Genomic DNA, 21,353 nt, shown 5'->3' with positions numbered 1-21,353 from the left:
TAACAAAAATCTGAACCTCTACGACGCCTGCACCAAAGCATCTTGCATCCTGATTTTGATCTGAATACAAAATCAATCTCAATACACAAGTTTATTGTGTGCGGTGTGGCCTGCAGACAGTGTCACAGTGAAGTGGCGCCTTCTTGTGGTGACAATAACAATTGCTATAGATACCTCAAAAAACAGCTGAACAGAAAAGAAAACAGACATATTCAGTTATATGTTTTTATTGAACAACTCTTACAGTTTCGTAATGTATGTACATATAAATATATTAGTTATTGCAGGGCATAACAGAATTGAGCTTATGTGAAATATCACTGAATGTCCTGAGGCTGTAAAATGACAGAAGATTTTGAAGTGTATGTTTAAAGCATAGTGGACATTAAATATAACTGTGGTATACTGATAATTAATATATCAACTACTTCCTATCTAATTTAGTCATGCAAGTACAAAGATACATCTCATTGCAACAGGTCCAGAATAATCTCTTTTAATCTATCTCTTTGTAAGAATTCTGGTAGTTATTTACAACTTGAAGCAAGGTTTGTGAGCCAACAGTATAATGCCATTGGTTTAATGTCGTATCTGTGTTTCAGGATCAACATCAGCATCAATAGTCTTGTCAGTTTGGGGAAACATGCAAAATTGAGAGAGATCTACAATATGCACCCAACATACTGTACAGTCTAACATTAGTTTGCTAGCGTTAGCAACAGTAACCTTAGCTAGGGTTTGCTGGTTAATAATCAGGGGTCCATTTTCAAACATGCTTCCATTATTAAAGTTAGGCTCCAGTCATTGTCAGCAGGATTCAACCTTGCAGGACCATGGATATCTGTGCCAATTTCCATGACAATCAATCAAATAGTTGATGTATTTCAAACTGGATGAATCTGTAGACCAATTGGCCTAGGATATATTGACCAACAGACTAATATCCTATCCTTTGAGCCATGCTTCTAGCACAGCTAGCAAAGGTTTTGGTTGATTATATCTCAACATCTGCCTGATTCATGGGAAGAACATTCTGAAAACTTTGAATAAACATTCACAGTTCTCAGAGGATGTATCCTGAAGACTTAGATGATTACAGCTGTGGTTTTAAGGAAATGTCTCCATAACTATTGAATTGTTGCCATGAATTTTGGTTCAGACCTCCATGTCCACCTCAGAAAGAATTACTTTGGTAATCCCTTACAACTTTCCTTGCAACTTTTGTTTCAATTTAGCAAATCTTAGCATGCTGACAGGCTAAACCAAGATGGTGATCAAAGTAAATATCATACCTGCTCAGTATCAGCATTTAGCTAGAGGAACTGTTGTGCTACTAGCGTGGCTGTAGACAAACACTTACAACAGTAAGTGTACCTCTTGTTGAAATGTTGACTTACTTGAACAACTGTATATTGTTATAGCACATTTCAAGATACATGAAAAAAACATGATTAGGTTACAACAAAAGAAAGAAATTAAGATTTAAACTGCTATGAACATCTTTTTAGGCCTTTTACTCTAAAAGTCCAAATTGTATCCTTTCATTGATAGCGTTCAGATAACCTGAAGCCCATCAGTTATTCAATACATAACAACTACATAACATATAACAATAACATTTACTGGAAGCTCGCTACTGGCTAACTGTTTTTGTGTAATCCTGGATGAGACTTTGGAAGTATTGTTTTGTGTTTTTGTACGATTGAAAAATTATGATGTAACATTTTGGGAGGAAATAAAACAACAGAAAGGAGTAGAGACTGGAGAGTACTGCCAGAGCATTAAGAGTTTGGTTGTACTTACCACTGTAAAGTACATTTACAGTGGAAAAGATGATCCAGGTGAGGATCAGCAGGAGCAGGCAGAAGGTTATTGCTTTGGCCTCATTGTAATTTTTTGGGAGATCTTTTCCCATGTAGGAGAAAATGAAGCAAAGAGAGCACAAAAATAAAACTAAAACCAAAGAACCAGAGAATGCTTTGTAATTATGATTACAACTAAGTATTATTTTCTCTGGGTACGAAGCTGTGTCATTGTAGGGCTTTGGTGGGTCATAAATATAGCTGGTAAGAAGTAAGAGTGCCTGAGTGCCAAATGCCACAGTGATGACTAGCCATTGTCCTTGATATTTCATCCACCAACTGCTGAGCTTTTGGATCTTGGCAGCTATTTTGAAAATGCAAACAATTTGAAACGAGCGCACAACAAAACATGCCAAACAAACAGTGTAGAACAAAAGAAATGGCAAGAACCTTAAGACACAAAAGGAAGTTGTTGGCTTGTGGAACTGAAAGAACACACTAATACTACAAAGACTGAGGCAGCCTAGAATTAAGAAGCACATTGGTCCCCCAGCAGATCTGACGACAGGTGTGTTGTAGTTGATGGCAAAGAGAACAGACATGGCTGCTGTGAGACCCACCAAGACACAGGCCAAGACCATGATCACTAAAGCTCCACTGTCTGTGAATGGGATGTACTCCACCACCCGCAGATTGCATGATGTGTTTGCTTCTTCAGACCACTCTGTCTCCTTACATTTGAAACATTCGTAGGCATTTGCTGATGAAAACCAAAAAGGGCAGATTGTCAGTAAAGTTAATGTCAGCTCTTAAAAAAATCCTCTGTTGGTAAAGAGAGATCAGTTTAAGGAGTGAGCCACATATGTTGGACCATCTTGTTATATTGTGTATCTTTAAATGTTACAGTTCATGACAGCAGAAAAAAACTGACTGATGCTGTTAGCCTGATGCCACAGTGATTCGTTCTGTGTAGCTGCGACTAATCACCATGAAATAACTGCTACACTCTCTTGGCCATAACCCTCTTTCAATCATGTAAAATAATTTACCTGTGCTGTTGACATAAGTTCCTTTGGGACATTTTTCACAATCAAAGCAGCATTTGTGGATTCCATTATACTTCTTTCTATGACCTACAGGACATTCCTGGGAACACAGTGATGTAGGCACCTGTCCAAGACAAGATTATATCACAATGGTTATATGCAAATGATAGAGAAGTAGCAGTAATTATGTCTAAACAGCTTTTAAACATTCTAACCAGGGTCTGTAAAATATAATCTAACAAATGTTTTATTTTGAGATATCATCAAATCACGCCATGTTTAATTATACTGGGTTTTGTTCCCTGTCAATGCCATTGATAAACAAACATTTCATCTGCACACACAGATACACACACCGCAGAACAGGGAAAACCAAAACAAAGTATTTTCATATCAACATATACCATATAAACTCTTAGCAGGAAATTAAAATGGCTCACTTTGTTCTTGTTGTGCCACTGAATTTTGCTGTTGTTGATGAAGAAATGGAACGATGGGTTAAAATAATACAAGCCGACTTCCTCTGTATCAACAGTTTGGTTCCAGAAAAGTATTGAAAAGGATCCGTACTTGGGGTCACCATTTTCATCAAACTCAATACTCTGGTTTAGAAGTGTAAAGTTTGACTTCTTCAGCTCTGCTAGAACCTGATGAGGGTATACAAAGTACAGATTACTCTCATGTGTTCACACTGAACATACAGGAGTTGACTAAATAGGTTTTTAAAAAATATTCCATCATGTTTAAACCAACCAAGAGGACTAATGAGATTTATCTCTGTCTTACAAAACTCTTTGAAAAGCTTGTTTATTCAAAGAATCACGCTGAAAGCCATCAATTTGTGCACATGTATGTATTGTGTTGTGATTGGACACATGAAATGGCATGGGAAAGAAAATGGCCAAGAATCAGTGAGAATAAATTAAATAAGTTCTCAAATTCTTTGTATACTCACCATATGTGGGTGCACTGTAATATTCCCATTACATCCATTGGATCCACATCGCAAGACATTGTGTAAGGCATGAGCGATGGCATATACAGCAGAATAGACAGGAAAAGAGAAAGATGGGTCTGCAGCAATGACATCTTCTGCAGTCACGTTACTGCAGTTGCAAACCTGATTGCAAAACATCTGTTGTTCTGAATTTTCACAATCATTCTGGCTTTTGGAAGCATACATAAAATCACTAAAACCAGGCAATTTCACTATAGGCTGAGATACCCCGAGTACAGTTCCAATATTTTTGATTCCTCTCTTCCTGGGGAGCTCTTTGTTTGAGGACCATCCATCGCTTGCTATCAAAACCTTGTCTGTGATATTCAGTAGTATTGCTGACTCAATGAGAGCTCCAGCAGTCCATTCAGCAGCAAAAACTATAATGATATGTATCTTCTGTGCCTCTATCTGTTTGAATATTTGAGAGTAATCTGTATCATGACTGAGGCTTTTGGTGTACGCCAGGCAGATGTCAGTGTCCTTAATCTTCTTTATGAACACTTCCCGTCCATCATTGCCATAATCATCATCTATGTTAAGGAAAGAAACCCAGCGCCAGTTGAAGTGCTGCAGAATCCCAACAATCACTTCTATGATGTCTTTATTGGGATGCACTGTTCGCAGGAAAGAGGGGAAATTCTGTTTAATTGAAAAGACTGAACTAGAAGCTCCATAACTGACCTGTCAAAAGAGTAAGAGAGACATTTCATTACTTCTTGGTGACAATAAAATAAAGCTCTCAAATAAAGCTTGTTTGAAATCCCTATATATATTTGACAATAAATTGTTAAAAACAGCAGTTGGCAAATTTACCATAGGAATGAGATTCCTCATAAAAAGAGGGGCTACAGTCCGTGTTTCAGTGCTTATGTAAGTGCCGACCACTGCTATCACTTTGGAAACTTTGGAGAGATTCTTGTTTGGTTCACGCTGAGGTTGGATCGAGCCATTGACTGAGATGAGGTTTAAAATGCCTGGAAAACTCTGTGTATCTGAGCAGTGGTCAAATATTTCATAGCCAAGAGATACATTTGGCAGTAGGCTGGTAGAGTTATTGATCTGCTCTACAGCGAATCTCATCACATGAAACCTCTGATAACTTGACAGTATTAAGGGTTTACTGTGGACAGAGAAAAGACAGTGAGAGAGAATTAGTTTCATTATTATGTCAGTGAAGGCTCTAAAGACAATGAATAAGGACTGAGATCAATAATGCAGACTTAATATCTCATACCTTTTCTAAATGGAGCAAATATACATATATATCTTTTGAAGGAAAGGTTCCATTGACCTGAAAATCTGACTCACAACTAGTTTCAGAATGTATCTGTACAGAGATGTTATAAAACTCACCTGGAGCAGTCAGTGAATTCTGGTCTGTGATGATTATCAGGGCCATCGACATGATGAATTCCAAAAAGTCCACCTATCAAAAAATCTCCTTCCAGCTGAAACTCTGATGCTGGGACAGTGCATTGAGCCAAGGCATGTAGAAAAGGTCCCAGGAGACACAGAAAAGCCAGGCAGTGCTTCATTGTTGTCGTTACAGTTTACCCGACTGATACGAACTCTCATGGAATTTTCCTCTGCCTTAAGAAAGTTAAGAACTGATGATGACTATGCCCCATTTCCATGCATTTGGGTGTGAACTAGATGTTGTGCATAGATATATATAATTGGCTGGAGAGCCATAAACAAATCAGCATGCAAAAGTCATCTCAACTTCAGCTACAGTCTCTGTGGTGTGTACACATAGGGTTTAAAAATCATGAGCAAGCAAGGTTATTGCCTCCATCATAAAGAATTCTTCATGGTAAGCCTGGAACATATGAGTTCCTTCTTTTAGAGAAATTTACAACTCCAACAATAAGGAATGAATTGACAAATCACAAAGGAGTTACGCAACAGCAAGACAGTGTTTCATTGTTGTCATTTAGTTTACTAGTCTGTGAACTCTTTTCCCAGACAGCTATGAAAAGCTGACCGGTGATATACAAATCAGTATGCAAAAAAAAATCTAACTGCTGCTGGAGAGTCCCTGTTCTGTCAATGAAGAGAGTGTTTTTTATTTCATATTTCTGATCATCTATCTAGAGATGTTTTTTGAAAGGGACTCAACTTCAGGAAAACTAGTGTAGTGAAACCTTGGCGTGAAATAAGAAATATTTTGTTGTTTGTCCTTCAACTCTCCTCCCTCCATAAATACATACAACATATGAAGCAGAGACACTAATGCACTGTTTGAAGGGACACAGTCTCTTTAATAGCATTTGGAGTGAAAAAATTAAGTTATTAAAATCAAGTTTTTGTTTATAACCGTAGCACAAGTAAACAATGACATGCAAACCATGATAAACATTGGAAACAGTATGGTGGTCGGAAGAAAAAAAATAAAATAAAAATAATCCAAAAAGAAATCCATATTTTAAAATATATTTACAAATCCTCCATACAATCATTTGAAACACAAACTTTTTACAGGAAAATGTTTTGATCCATTACTACAGTGCTGATCAATGTTAAGTAATGACAGATAATCCCCAGAATTCTGATAAAAATGGAGAAAAAATAAATCAACAGGGTTTATAGAAAAGAAAGTGTGATCGCCACCCACTTTATCCATTAGTTATAATAAAAGCTCTCAATCTCTGTTTTCTTATGTTTCCTCTGAAAAAGACAGAGAACAAAAGTTTGCTTGGAATTACTATATTTACCATAATTTTTTAAAAAGTAAACACATTATAACAGCTAATCTACACAAATCGAGAAGAGCCCAGGCTTTGAAACAAAGATGGTTTCAAAGATGTTTCAAAGAGTTGCCAGGGAAAACATGTAATTTTTGACAGTAATCTCAGATGAGACCTTGTTATGAATTGGCCTTGAATATTGGTTGTGCACTTTGTATGTACAATATGTTTTGATAATTCTCCACAAACTAGTGTACAAATCTGACTTAAAGCAAATTGAATAACTTGCCATTCAAGCCAATTGCACCATAATGAAGAAATTTTGTTTATAGGGGTGATCAATGACACAGTATCCCATCTGTTACAGTAAACTGTACAAAGGCGCCAAAGTAGAAAAAGCTGATTTAGACCTCGTACTACAGGAAACTAAATGAGTTGACCTTGTGACATTCGCTTTCAATTGTGCATTCAATTTTTTGGTGGGTGGCTCCAGATTCAAATGATGAGGTCTACGACAATCATCCATATTGGTTTGCTCCCCCAGCAGTTAATAGAAAACGTGTATGGTAATTCTGTAGTAAGATGCTTAGTGGTGGTGTCATGTGAGCACAATGTAGCCTAACATTAGCTTTTTACTTCTAGCAATTTTATTTATGCTTCGAAAATCACAAACGTGGTGTACATCTGTGAAGATTATCTTGCTGAACAAAACTTAAAACAAAACATAACCTGTGTTTGCCACAGAGCTTATTGTTTCCGATTATCCAAAATCCAATCCTTTTTGATGAGGGAACAACGATGATGCTAACTCTTAGGCTGACCAAGAAAAATACATCATCTCTACACAACTCTGTACACAGTCACATCACATCAGCTACTATCAATCTTTTTTGACCCTTCACATTGGATTTATGGACAAATCTTTTCTGTTAAAGGAGAAAATGTGCACTACAGTAAGAAATAATGTTAAAGCAGTAGTCTATAATTGGACTGTTTTTAATATAAAAGTTCATACTGAGAACATTTTTATGTTAATAAATCTTTTTTTACATAATGCATCCACAGAGCTTGTAGAAAGGTACAGAATGATCTCTTTTAATCTATCTCTTTGTCTGTGATTTAGGATCAACATCAGCATCAGTAGTCTTGTCAGTTTGGAGAAAAATTTTAAAATGACAGAGATCTGCATATGCACCCAGCATACTGTACCATTTAACATTAGCTAGCTAGCATTAATGACAGTAACCCTCGCTGGGTCTGACTGGTTAAAAATCAGAGATCCATTTTCAAAACATGTTTCCATTATCAAAGTTAGGCTTTAGTCACTGTCAGCAGGATTCAACCTTGCAGGACCATGGATATCTGTGCCAATTTCCATGACAATCAATCAAATAGTCGTTGATGTACCGTATTGACCCGAATATAGGACGAGGTTTTTTTCGATGAAAATTATGTGAAAAAGTGGGGTCGTCTTATAATCGGGGTCTAACCGTTGACACATGCTGATAGTTGTCTGGGTTGCTACACGACCGCAACGGCAGAGGGCGCCAGCCTATTGTAGAGACGTCACTGACACTGTGGCTGGGGTTATCTGTCAATCACAGCGGAGAAGAAGTGACAGGAGATGAAAAATGGAGAGACGCAGTGATTTTACGGAGCAAAGTGGATCAAAAGTGGGGGAAGGTAACAAACATCTGAGGCGGAGCTATGATGCTAATTTTAAGATAAAGGTGATCAATGCAGCGGAGGTGCCAAACAACTGTCAGCCAGCCAAGAAATATGGAGTTACAGAGTGTAACGTCCGAAGATGGCGGGTCCAAAAAGACCGTCTGAAAACGCTAACAGTCAGAGAAAAGCTTGTCATGGTCCTGTAAGCGGCCGCTTCCAAGAGATTGACAGGAGTGTTTGTGAGTTTGTTATTGAAAACGAATTTTGGTTATCAGAGTCTTTTTCTGAAAATTAGTCTTGAAAAGAGGGGTCGTCTTATAATCAGGGTCGTCCTATATTCGGGTCAATACGGTATTTCAAACAGGATGAAATTGTAGACCTACTGGCCTAGGAAAGATTGACCGGACTGATATCCCATCCCTTGAGCCATGCTGTTAGCACAGCAAATAAGATTGACAAGACGAGGGTGCATGGATGCATGCAAGCAGGTGGTTCAAATATTCATGCTGCCCACAGGATGAATCATGTTCACTTTGGTGGTCTACTGACTTTTCTGGTAGTGCAACCAACAGGTCAAAGGTTTACGTTATTCAGTGATTGTAACCCTTCTTTCATTCCTCTGTAAAACCCTGAAACTCACTGTCTACAACCTACTGTCCTTCTATCTTTCACAAAACAACCTTCTTGACCCCAATCACTCAGGCTTCAGGACTGCTCGCTCCACTGAGATGGCCCTCCTCACTGTGACTGAGTGCCTCCTTGCCACCAGAGCCTCATCCAGCTCATCCATCCTTCTCTCCTCAACCTATCTTCTGCATTTGACACAATCAACCACCAACTCCTTCTCTCCACTCGGGCTGAAATTGGCATCGCTGACTCTGCTCTAACCTGGTTCACATCATACCTGACAAATTGCACCTTTCAGGTCATATGGAATAGCTCCTTGTCCAAACCCTGCTTTCTGGAAACTGGTGTCCCTCAAGGCTCAGTACTAGGACCACTTCTGTTTTCACTATACACTAGATCAATAGGCTCTGCAATCGCATCACATGGATTATTTTACCATTGTTATGCAGACGACACCCAACTGTTCTTTGCTTTTCCCCCATCCTCCAACACCGACGTTGGACAGACTATCTGTTCTGGTGCCTCAGTTATGGAACAAAGTTCCGACTTATGTCAGGACAGCAGAGTCACTCGCCATCTTCCGCAAAAGACTCAAGGCTCACTTGTTCAGACTTCAACACGACCCCGCATAGCATGACTTAGATTATTACAGTTGAGGTTTAAGTACATGTCTCAATAACTATTGAATTTTTAATTTATTTTGTACTTTGGTTTATGACTAAATTGCTGAAATAACATTTCTATCACCTTCAGTTGCATGTTTCATTTCCACTTAGCAAATGTAAGCATGCTGACATTCTAAACCAAGATGATGATCAAAGTAAATATCATACCTGCTCAGCATCAGCATGATTTATTGCAAGCATGCTAGCCAGCTGATGTTAACATTTAGCTTAAGGAAATGTACCTCAGCTGCAGCATCACAGAGCTGTTAGCGTGGCTGTAGACAACCACCTACAACGGTAAGTGTACCCCCTGTTGAAATGTTAATTACTGTATGTTGTTATAGCACATATTAAGATGTATGAACAAAACATGATTAGGTTACAACAAAAGAAAGAGATTAAGATTTAAACTACTTTGCACATCTTTTTGGACATTCTACTCTAAAAGTCAAAAATGTATCCTTTCATTGATAGCATTCAGATGAGCTGAAGCACATCAATTATTCTGTATAATATAACATATTTACTGGAAGCCCACTACTGGCTAATTGTTTTGGTGTAATCATGAATGAGACCTTCGAAGTACTTCTGTGTGTTTTTGTACGATTGAAAAATTATGATGTAACATTTTGGGAGGAAATAAAACAACAGAAAGGAGTAGAGACTGGAGAGTACTGCCAGAGCATTAAGAGTTTGGTTGTACTTACCACGGTAAAGTACATGTACAGTGGAAAAGATGATCCAGGTGAAGATCAGCAGGAGCAGGCAGAAGGTTATTGCTTTGGCCTCATTGTAATTTTTTGGGAGATCTTTTCCCATGTAGGAGAAAATGAAGCAAAGAGAGCACAAAAATAAAACTAAAACCAAAGAACCAGAGACTGCTTTAAAAGTATGATCACAAGTAAGTATTATTTTGTCTTGGTACTCAGCTGTTTCATTGTAGGGCTTGGGTGGGTCATAATTATAGGCAGTAAGAAGTAAGAGTGCCTGAGTGCCAAATGCCACAGTGATGACCAGCCATTGTACATGAAATTTCATCCACCAACTGCTGAGCTTTTGGAACTTGGCAGCTATTTTGAAAATGCAAACAATTTGAAACGAGCGCACAACAAAACATGCCAAACAAACAGTGTAGAACAAAAGAAATGGCAAGAACCTTAAGACACAAAAGGAAGTTGTTGGCTTGTTGAAATTAAAGAACACACTTATACTACACATACTGAGGCAGCCTAAAATTAAGAAGCACATCGGTCCCCCAGCAGATCTGACGACAGGTGTGTTGTAGTTGATGGCAAAGAGAACAGACATGGCTGCTGTGAGACCCACCAAGACCCAGGCCAAGACCATGATCACTAAAGCTCCACTGTCTGTGAATGGGATGTACTCCACCACCCGCAGATTACATGATGTACTTGCTTCTTCAGACCACTCTGTCTCCTTACATTTGAAGCATTTGTAGGGATTTGCTGATGAAAACAAAAAAAGGACATATTGTCAATATAGTTAAGGTCAACCAAATACTCTGTTGGTAAAGAGAGATCAGTTTAAGGAGTGAGCCACATATTTCAGACCATCTTGTTTGACTAAGTATCTTTAAATGTTACAGTTCATGACACCAGAAAAAACGGACTGATGCTGTTAGCCTGATGCCACAGTGATTCATTCTGTGTAGCTGCGACTAATCACCATGAAATAACTGCTACACTCTCTTGGCCATAACCCTCTTCCTCTCATGTAAAATAATTTACCTGTGCTGTTGACATAAGTTCCTTTGGGACATTTTTCACAATCAAAGCAGCATTTGTGGATTCCATTATACTTCTTTCTATGACCTACAGGACATTCCTGGGAACACAGTGATGTAGGCACCTGTCCAAGACAAGATTATATCACAATGGTTATATGCAAATGATAGAGAAGTAGCAGTTATTATGTCTAAACAGCTTTTTAAACATTCTAAACACGGTCTGTAAAATATAATCAACAAAGGTTTTATATCCAGATATCATCAAATCACGCCATGTTTAATTATACTGGGTTTTGTTCCCTGTCAATGCCATTGATAAACAAACATTTCATCTGCACACACAGATACACACACCGCAGAACAGGGAAAACCAAAATAAAGTATTTTCATATCAACATATACCATATAAACTCTTAGCAGGAAATTAAAATAGCTCACTTTGTCCTTGGTATGCCATTGAATTTTGCTGTTGTTGATGAAGAAATGGAACGATGGGTTAAAATGATAGAAGCCAACTTCCTCCGCATCACCAGTTTCGTTCCAGAAGAGTATAGAATATGATCCGTACTTGGGGTCACCATTCTCATCAAACTCAATACTCTGGTTTAGAAGTGTAAAGTTTGACTTCTTCAGCTCTGCTAGAACCTGATGAGGGTATACAAAGTACAGATTACTCTCATGTGTTCACACTGAACATACAGGAGTTGACTAAATAGGTTTTTAAAAAATATTCCATCATGTTTAAACCAACCAAGAGGACTAATGAGATTTATCTCTGTCTTACAAAACTCTTTGAAAAGCTTGTTTATTCAAAGAATCACGCTGAAAACCATCAATTTGTGCAAATGTATGATGACAAAACCTACACTTGTATTGTGTTATGATTGGACATGTCCAATGGCATGGAAAAGAAACTGGCCAAGAATCAGTGAGAATAAATTAAATAAGTTCTCAAATTCTTTGTATACTCACCATATGTGGGTGCACTGTAATATTCCCATTACATCCATTGGATCCACATCCCAAGACATTGTGTAAGGCATGAGCGATGGCATATACAGCAGAATAGACAGGAAAAGAGAAAGATGGGTCTGCAAGAATGATATCTTCTGCAGTCACGTTACTGCAGTTGCAAACCTGATTGCAAAACATCTGTTGTTCTGAATGTTCACAATCATTCTGGCTTTTGGAAGCATAGACAAAATCACTAAAACCAGGCAATTTCACTATAGGCTGAGATACCCCGAGTACAGTTCCAATATTTTTGATTCCTCTCTTCCCAGGGAGCTCTTTGTTTGAGGACCATCCATCGCTTGCTATCAAAACCTTGTCTGTGATATTCAGTTGTATTGCTGACTCAATGAGAGCTCCAGCAGTCCATTCAGAAACAAAAACTATAATAACAGGTATCCCCTGTGCCTCTATCTGTTTGAATATTTGGGAGTAATCTGTATCATGACTGAGGCTTTTGGTGTACGCCAGGCAGATGTCAGTGTCCTTAATCTTCTTTATGAACAAATTCTGTCCATCATTGCCATACTCATCATCGCTGTAGAGGAAAGATACCCAGCGCCAGTTGAAGTGCTGCAGAATACTAACAATCACGTCTATGATGTCTTTAATGGGATGCACTGTTCGCAGGAAAGAGGGGAAATTCTGTTTTCTTGAAAAGATTGAACTAGAAGCTCCATAACTGACCTGTCAAAAGAGTAAGAGAGACATTTTCATTACCTCTTAATTCATAAATTCTCAAATAAAGCTTGTTTGAAATCCCTCGATATATCTGACAATAAATTGTTAAAAACACTAGTTGGTAAATTTACCATAGGAATGAGATTCCTCATAAAAAGAGGGGCAACAGTCCGTGTTTCAGTGCTTATGTAAGTGCCGACCACTGCTATCACTTTGGAGAGATTCTTGTTTGGTTCACGCTGAGGTTGGATCAAGCCATTGACTGAGATGAGGTTTAAAATGCCTGGAAAACTCTGTGTATCTGAGCAGTGGTCAAATATTTCATAGCCAAGAGATACATTTGGCAGTAGGCTGGTAGAGTTATTGATCTCCTCTACAGCGAATCTCATGACATGAAACCTCTGATAACTTGACTTTATTAAGGGTTTACTGTGGACAGAGAAAAGACAGGGAAAGAGAATTAGTTTAATTATTATGTCAGTGAAGGCTCTAAAGACAATGAATAAGGACTGAGATCAATAATGCAGACTTAATATCTCATACCTTTTCTAAATGGAGCAAATATACATATACATCTTTTGAAGGAAAGGTTCCATTGACCTGAAAATCTGACGCACAACTAGTTTCAGAATGTATCTGTACAGAGATGTTATAAAACTCACCTGGAGCAGTCAGTGAATTCTGGTCTGTGATGATTATCAGGGCCATCGACATGATGAATTCCAAAAAGTCCACCTATCAAAAAATTTCCTTCCAGCTGAAACTCTGATGCTGGGACAGTGCATTGAGCCAAAGCATGTAGAAAAGGTCCCAGGAGACACAGAAAAGCCAGGCAGTGCTTCATTGCTGTCGTTACAGTTTACCCGACTGATATGAACTCTCATGGAATTTTCCTCTGCCTTAAGAAAGTTAAGAACTGATGATGACTATGCCCCATTTCCATGCATTTGGGTGTGAACTAGGTGTCGTGCACAGATAATTATTACTGGCTAGAGAGCCATAAACAAATCAGCATGCAAAAGTCATCTAAACTTTAGCTACAGTCTCTGTGGTGTGTACATCTAGGGTTTAACAATCATGAGCCAGCAAGGTTATTGCCTCCATCATAAAGAATCCTTCATGATAATCTTGGAAATTAATTATCGGTAACTGCTGCTGGAGAGTCCGTTATGTCAATGAAGAGAGTGTTTTATATTTCATATTTTTGATCATCTATGTAGAGATGTTTTTTGAAAGGGACTCAACTTCAGGAAAACTAGTGTAGTGAAACCTTGGCGTGAAATAAGAAATATTTTGTTGTTTGTCCTTCAACTCTCCTTTCTTCATAAGTACATACAAAATATGAAGCAGAGACACATATGCACTGTTTGAAGGGACACAGTCTCTTTAATAGCATTTGGAGTGAAAAAATTACACTTAAGTTATTAAAATCAAGTTTTTGTTTATATCTGTAGCACAAGAAAACAATGACATGCAATCCATGAGAAACAAATTAAATTCATCAAATCTAGAACCCAATTAACCAGTTCTGCTTTCATCAGTTTCAACTGAATGGATTTAAACACTTGGAAACAGTATGGTGGTTGGAAGAAAAAAAAAACAAAATAAAAATAATCTCAAAGAAATTCATATTTTAAAATATATATATATACACAAATCCTCCATACAATCCTTTGAAACACAAACTTTTTACAGGAAAATGTTTTGATCCCTTACTACAGTGCTGATCAATGTTAAGTAATGACAGATAATCCCCAGCATTCTGATAAAAATGGAGAAAAAAAGAAATCAACAGGGTTTATAGAAAAGAAAGTGTGATCGCCACCCACTTCATCCATTTGTTATAATAAAAGCTCTCAATCTCTGTTTTCTTATGTTTCCTCTGAAAAAGAAAGAGAACAAAAGTTTGCTTGGAATGACTATATTTACCATAAATGTTTTCAAAGTAAACACAGATTATAAAGGACTACAACAGCTAATCTACACAAATCGAAAAGACCCCAGGCTTTGAAACAAAGATGGGCAAATGTTTCAAAGAGTTGCCAGGGCAATCATTTAATTTCTTGACACTTATCTCAGATTAGACCTTGTTATGAATTGGCCTTGAATATTGATTGTGCACTTTGTATGCACAATATATTTTGATAATTCTCGTCAAGATAGCGTAAAAATCTGAGGTAAAGCAAACTGAATCACTTGCCATTCAAGTCAATTGCCCCTTTAATGAAGAAATGTGGTTTATAGGGGTGGTCAGTGACACAGTATCCCATCTGTTACAGTAAACTGTACAAAGGCGCCAAAGTAGAAAGAGTTGATTTAGACTACAGGCTACAGGAGACTAAATGAGTTGGGTTTGTGACACTCGCTTTGAATTATGCATTCAATTATGTGGTGGGTGGCTCAAGATTCAAATGATGAGGTCACTGATAATCATCCATATTGGTTTGCTCCCCTAGCTATGCGTCTGAGAATCACGTAATACACAGAGATTCAGATGCCAATTTAAAATGAACATAAATCAAAAGGGGTAGGAGCTGAGTGTTGTCATATCAGGAGATGAATTGTTACTGATGTTTTTTTTTCACCTGTCATGAATGCATATTCAAATAAAATGTGACTAATTTCTCCACTTAGTCTGCATTTAGTACAGAGGACAATTGGCTGAGACATTCCTAGGCATTCAACTTGAAGAATGTGGCATTTCCTCCAGTTTTTCTCTCACATATCTAATCATGTTATTTTGCTACTTATACTACTAACTTCCAATGTATAACTTGTTACAAATAGGTAAAAGTTGGCAGATTTGTTTCACTTGGGATGAGGAAAAAAAAAATAAATACAAATTTCACTGCAGTTTTTTTCAGCGTGGTTCCTTCCTGATGATTTTATACTTACCTAATGGGGTTAAAAAGGCATTAGGCAGCACTGTCTCGCCTACTACTGAAAAAATTCCGACCAATCCTAAAGTGAGGCTCGTGGTCCTCCAAAAAAAGAAGAAAAAAAAGAACGAAAGAAAAATCCGACCCCTTGATAGACAAAGGCAATATTCCCAAACTAATTTGATCCGTGCTGCTCATTACCTCAACACTGTGAACCATGGATCAAAACTTTTAACGTATGTTTTCAGGTTACTGTCCCGTGTACAAAAAAAAAACCAACCCTGGTCACTCCCCACTAGCTGTGACGGATACATTTCAAATGAGAAGGAGGGGAAGGGTAGGTGGGAGTTTTTAACTAGCAAATGTTTTCCCTGTTTCGTCCTTGCCTTTGTATGTCCTCTTCCCATGTGTGAAGGGTAGGTATCTGTACTTGACCATGTGCTAAAAAAGGGAGGGGGAAGAAAAAGAGGAAGATTATCAACAGATATTTCCCGGGTAACATATACCAAGAGAAGAACAATGACTGTCAGCTTAATCAGTGACATAAATAAAACGGGAATGATTTAGCACTTAGCATAAGGTATTCACATATTCAAAATTAAACAAAATAACTGCATAAAAAAGGTGAACAGCAGCTAGATCTATACCATATAATGCAGCCCTTCAAAACATGACGTGTTAAGATCGTATTTTTTGCTAAAAGCTTTATCAGAGTTAATTCTACTTTAATTTTTGTGTTGTCTTTTATAGTCTGGTGTTGATGTGGGTCAATGTATACTTTACCTTGATCTGCCTCTTCATGGTGATGCAGAAGAGCATGATGAAGTACATTACAAGTATAGGCCAGAACACTGGCACATTGAAGGCATCAAAAAATGTGCAAATCATGGCGATGACGATGCCTTTTGTTGCTGAATGCCTGCATAGAAGAGGGACATAACCTCAGTTAAAACTGTGTGGCCACAGACTGAAACAAGTCTATATAATGGAGTATATGACAGCAAAATTGCAGCAAAATGAACATTTTTCTTCAAAGATGGACTCCAGATAGGATGTACTTTAATGTCTCATGGCTAGAACGTAAATGGCTCTGGGAAAGGGAAAAAAGGAAGAATGAAAGGCCCCATGTCAAGGACAGTGTTCGATGTTCAATGTTGCTTTGTTTAAAAAAAACAAAAAAGTCAGGCCACATTTGTGACATTGGGTAATTTACCGATTAAGGCATTGTCTGTATGGTGTATGTATATTTCTTTTTCATGAATTGTATCCGTCACAGCTAGTGGGGGTGACCAGGGTTTTTTCAGTGTAGGAAGAGCGATGCAAAGTAGGGATTCATAAGTTCATTATATCAAATAAATCCATAATGGAAGATGCAGGACTGCAAATATACAGATTCAACTTACTTGACTTGACGTATTCTAACGTACTGAACAAGGTCAAAACTGCTGAAAAATGTCAACAGCCAGGTTGAAAGATGAATCTACTTAAATCTTTAGGGGGAAAAACACAATATGGATGATATATGGATGATAGGGACTGACCAGAAATTAAGTTGAGATGAGGATGTAAGATCGTATAGGGTCAAAAGAAAAAAATTAGATTAATTCAAGCCACTATCTTTATCTTGTGCTTAAAATACTACCTCCTTTTACAAATCACCTCTACATGACTTAAATTTGGCCACATGGGTCACAGGTCAATCTAAAGAATCTAATTTGCAATCACTCTATAGATGACAGAGATAAATGCCCTAACCAAAAGCTGGACTCACCAGAATTTGAATTCAGGCAACCTCCTGATGAAAGGGCGGAACTCCTCGTTCTGCTTGGTGGGAAGGGATGGGCCCTCATCTGCATTACAGATATATTATGGGGTTATGTAGAAGTTATTTAAAATTATCTTCAGTCCCAACTCAGCTTTAAGACCAACAAATGTGGAAGCCAAGAGATTAAAAAAAAAAAAAAAGACACTTTCACAATTAAAAGTATTTTCTTGAGAAGAGCAAACTACAGTACTTAGGGCATTAATAGTCACATGTCACAATTATTTGTTTTCACAATCTTTTATAACAAATCTATGTTGATGAAAGGGACAGCTTATTGAATCCACATAAGGTGAATAAACTATTTCCAGTTTTTGGAACTAAGCAGTTGCTGCTGTAATGTGTTAGCATTTTACTTACTCAACAGTGTGGCTGGCACTATGAAATTTTATTTTCTTGGATGCTATCAGTTTGACTTTATGGGTGTGCTGCTCTTTTGTCTGTTTGAATCCATTTATTTCCATGTCAAGTAACACAATTCCAAATAAACACTTGATAAAAATGAATTTTAACTGTATCCTCAAATGTATAGAGTAAACGCAGAATACTATTCTTTGCTTAGCCGTGTAGTGTATGGGAAAGCATTCTTAGATTATCTGATTATACTTTGACCTTTGATCAAATTGGTACTGAAAAAAATGCGACAAATCAAAATCCTAAATGTAATTGAGTAGACAACATGATATAAAAAATTATCTGATTTAAGTCAACTTGCCTTCGTCAAGCAGTGAAGGGTCCACTTTTGGCGATAGAAAAGCAATGAACAGGTTGAGATGGTAGATTCCCAAAGCATATGTTACTATATACCAACCCTGAAAAGCAGCATAAGGGACATAACCAAATTAACAGGATAAAAGTCCACATTTGTGAGAAAAAAAAAAGTATACATGACCACAAGTGGCGAGTGGAAAGATAAATATCACACATTATACAGATGAGTTTTGACAAAAAAAAATACAGTCACTGTCCTCTTTGAGCGTCCTCTAAGCCAATCCTTTAGTGAAAATCAGTGAAAACCAAAAACAATGAGCCTTAAATATACTGCATTCCAGTTAAACAAAATCACTAATAATTATAAGTACAGGTGAATGAACACCTCTCAATCTGACAGTCTTGAAAAACTGGACATTACAGTGCAAGTGAACTGTCGACATTTTCTAACTTCCCTGAGCAAAGAAAAAAATTGTAAATGAATGAATAAATGAAAACCTTACCTGTAGTATGTACACTCTGATCATGTAGACAGCAGTGAGTAGTAGAGTGGCTGCCCACCGCACTGCATAGAACGGCGTTGACTTGTCTAGCCATGACTGATAGATCTGTTACAAAAAAAATAAAAGGAAGTCTCTGAAAAAGTGTTACTTTCACTTTGTGGAGATACAATGATAATGGACATGACCTAAGCATTTCATGCTTATCATTGCTGTAATAAGTGTGAAGGAACATGTTTTAATATAAGTATCCCTCAACACTTGAACCCATTTCTCTCTGCCTGACTGGCCAATACCATGGGACAAACTGAAGGCCATCTTCCCACTTACAGTCAGGATGTCCTGATGACATTTTTTCAGCACTGATACCACTGAAGTACAAGGCTTGAGGAATGCTACTACTGACGTGATCATTTTAAGTATAAATGAGATAAAATAGATGTGATAGATAGTGCTTCAAAAAAGCAGTGCTGCTGATGTGAAGTCTATGCAAAAGACGTTACCTGTCCAATCCGTGTGAAAAAGGCACCGACTACTGATGGTTTGCCATGGATTGACTCTCCAACACTGTCCCCTTCTGACATTCTATCAATAAAGACAAAAAAACCCACATTTGAATTAGTATTGCTTTAATACAGACTACTTGGCCATTTGGATTAAAACAGACTGGAACGACATTCTAACAACACAGAAACATATACAGACACCATCTCTTAACTAAAACATCTGAAACATGTCTAATTTCAGGAGTCATCTCTAGTCCCAAAGATGTGCCTCACCAATGAGAACAGGATTTTTAACATGAAGATGTTGTATCATTGGATATTCTTTCAGAAATATACACCCTAAGATTTGTAAAAAATAATCCACCTTCCTGTGAGGCCTTTTTAAAAGATAGTCAAAAGAGTCCCTGCAAATATGCACGTGTTTATAGCAGTAATGGGTCATTAATAACATACAGTTGACAACATGTTCACTTTAAAGGAAGTGTTAGTAATGTTAGTAAAGTGTTCCTAATAAAATATGAAACAGCTGCAGAGGAAATGGATATCCCTGTCTGTATGCACCAAGTATACTACTAAAAAGAAATACTAGCTAAGAAGGTAATTTACCTACTGTCTCGTGTATTTATCCAACTTTTGAGGTGAATTCAGATGGGCAGCTGTCCTACAATACCTGTCAGATGAGCACTGGGGGGGGGGACGTGTAGCTCGATTATGGACATGGGGGAAATGGCCTGACCTTAGTGAACAACATTTAGTCATTGCTCTGTTTAAATTACCATGCTAAGTAACGATTTTTTGTGGGTCTAACCAATGGCGACATATTGCTGCCACTTATACAGAGGACTTTGCAGAGATCCATTGGCTTTGTAGCGACTGGATCATGATTTTTTTTCCTCTCTTTTTTTAGGTAATGTTAGCTGGTTGCCCATCTTTGCCGTTGTATTTTGAGGTCAAGTTTCAGATATTTGATTACCATCTTGTGCTGCGTTGAAGTTGCAATTACAGGGCATTTTAATCATTCGTATTGAGACGTACCATTAGCTTTAAAAGGCAAAACCCTGTACAACTGTTTTTAGTTGTGGCTAACATTAGCTGCATTGCTAACTATTACTTACAGGCTTAGGCAGTCAGGAAGGAAGTAAACGTTAATGTAGGTTAGGTCCTGTTTTGAAAGAGGCTCTCTGGGAAAACCATAATATGGCTACGATCGGAACAAATTTTGAAATAGCAGTTACTGACGTTTCGTTAGTTAGGTATATGATTTGGAAGTTATACGCGTTAGCTTAGACATTAGCTCTCGTAGTAGCTAACTGGCCACCAGAACGTACATTGCCCTTTGATCCAAATCACCGATTGTATGGGTAATGTAGTTTTAGTAAAGCTTCAGCTTACCCCGATCGGCCCTTAAATGACTATATCTAACTACATTTCCCAAAACTCTAGCGAAGCGCGCATTAAAGCCTGGCAAAACAAAATGTAGTTCATTACTCACTGTCTGTCCATCGAGATAAGTGGTTCTGTGGAAAAAGTAAACTACAAATACCAGCAAGGACATCGGTAACTTGACAACTCACTTCCGGAGATAGTACTACGTTGCCAACGGCTCCACAGCTAGCCGGCTAACGTTAGCACAGTTAGAAATCAAAGTATTCTCGAGTAAGCAAACCCGTAACACACTGAATGACATAATCAGTTTGAAATTTGCTTCTTACTTTTAATACCTGTCTGCGTCTCTCCGTTGTGTCTGCAAACACAGTGAAAATAATCAATGACAGTCCTTTCTTACCTGATACGGCCGCTGTGTCACTACCCGGCTCTACCTAGCTAGCTAAACTAGCTACCTCTCGTGTGAACACGTCAGTACTTCCGCGAGGATTCGAACATACGGCAGGCAAAAAAAGTCGAACCCCGAAAAGGAAACAATGAACCGCCGAGCCTCGATAGGATTCAAGATTAAAGACTGCGGTGCCATGAATGAACACAAGCACATCTGCTCCCATA

At 37.9% G+C, this 21,353-nt stretch overlaps 2 protein-coding genes and 1 pseudogene across 6 annotated transcripts; all 3 read right to left on the bottom strand.

The window, feature by feature from the left end:
• Positions 1-246: 246 nt before the first annotated feature.
• Positions 247-5,383, bottom strand: LOC115584603 (taste receptor type 1 member 1-like). The gene is made up of 6 exons (XM_030422142.1): positions 5,202-5,383; positions 4,662-4,968; positions 3,804-4,529; positions 3,289-3,495; positions 2,852-2,972; positions 247-2,562 (listed from the first exon to the last, which is right to left on the bottom strand). Exons 1-6 carry the CDS (start codon positions 5,381-5,383, stop codon positions 1,634-1,636), a joined length of 2,472 nt encoding a protein of 823 aa, XP_030278002.1. The 3' UTR covers positions 247-1,633.
• A 959-nt stretch (positions 5,384-6,342) lies between these two features.
• On the bottom strand, positions 6,343-21,292 carry rer1 (retention in endoplasmic reticulum sorting receptor 1). Of its 5 annotated transcripts, none has more exons than XM_030422162.1 (8): positions 21,139-21,292; positions 19,350-19,431; positions 18,850-18,954; positions 18,351-18,447; positions 17,585-17,663; positions 16,597-16,732; positions 16,200-16,254; positions 6,343-6,515 (listed from the first exon to the last, which is right to left on the bottom strand). In XM_030422162.1, exons 2-8 carry the CDS (start codon positions 19,428-19,430, stop codon positions 6,505-6,507), a joined length of 564 nt encoding a protein of 187 aa, XP_030278022.1. In that variant the 5' UTR covers position 19,431; positions 21,139-21,292; the 3' UTR covers positions 6,343-6,504. The 5 variants fall into 5 exon arrangements, with proteins under 5 accessions (XP_030278022.1, XP_030278021.1, XP_030278018.1 ...); XM_030422161.1 differs by lacking the exon at positions 6,343-6,515 and adding an exon at positions 14,296-14,816 and having other exon boundaries at positions 21,139-21,291; XM_030422158.1 differs by lacking the exon at positions 6,343-6,515 and having other exon boundaries at positions 14,296-16,254; positions 21,139-21,291.
• LOC115584609 (taste receptor type 1 member 1-like) lies at positions 10,389-13,461 on the bottom strand (annotated as a pseudogene).
• Positions 21,293-21,353: the final 61 nt, after the last annotated feature.

The sequence above is a fragment of the Sparus aurata genome, chromosome 7, assembly GCF_900880675.1.
Source record: "Sparus aurata chromosome 7, fSpaAur1.1, whole genome shotgun sequence".
NCBI lineage: Eukaryota > Metazoa > Chordata > Actinopteri > Spariformes > Sparidae > Sparus > Sparus aurata.
This window is presented reverse-complemented; position numbering and strand designations above follow the sequence as displayed.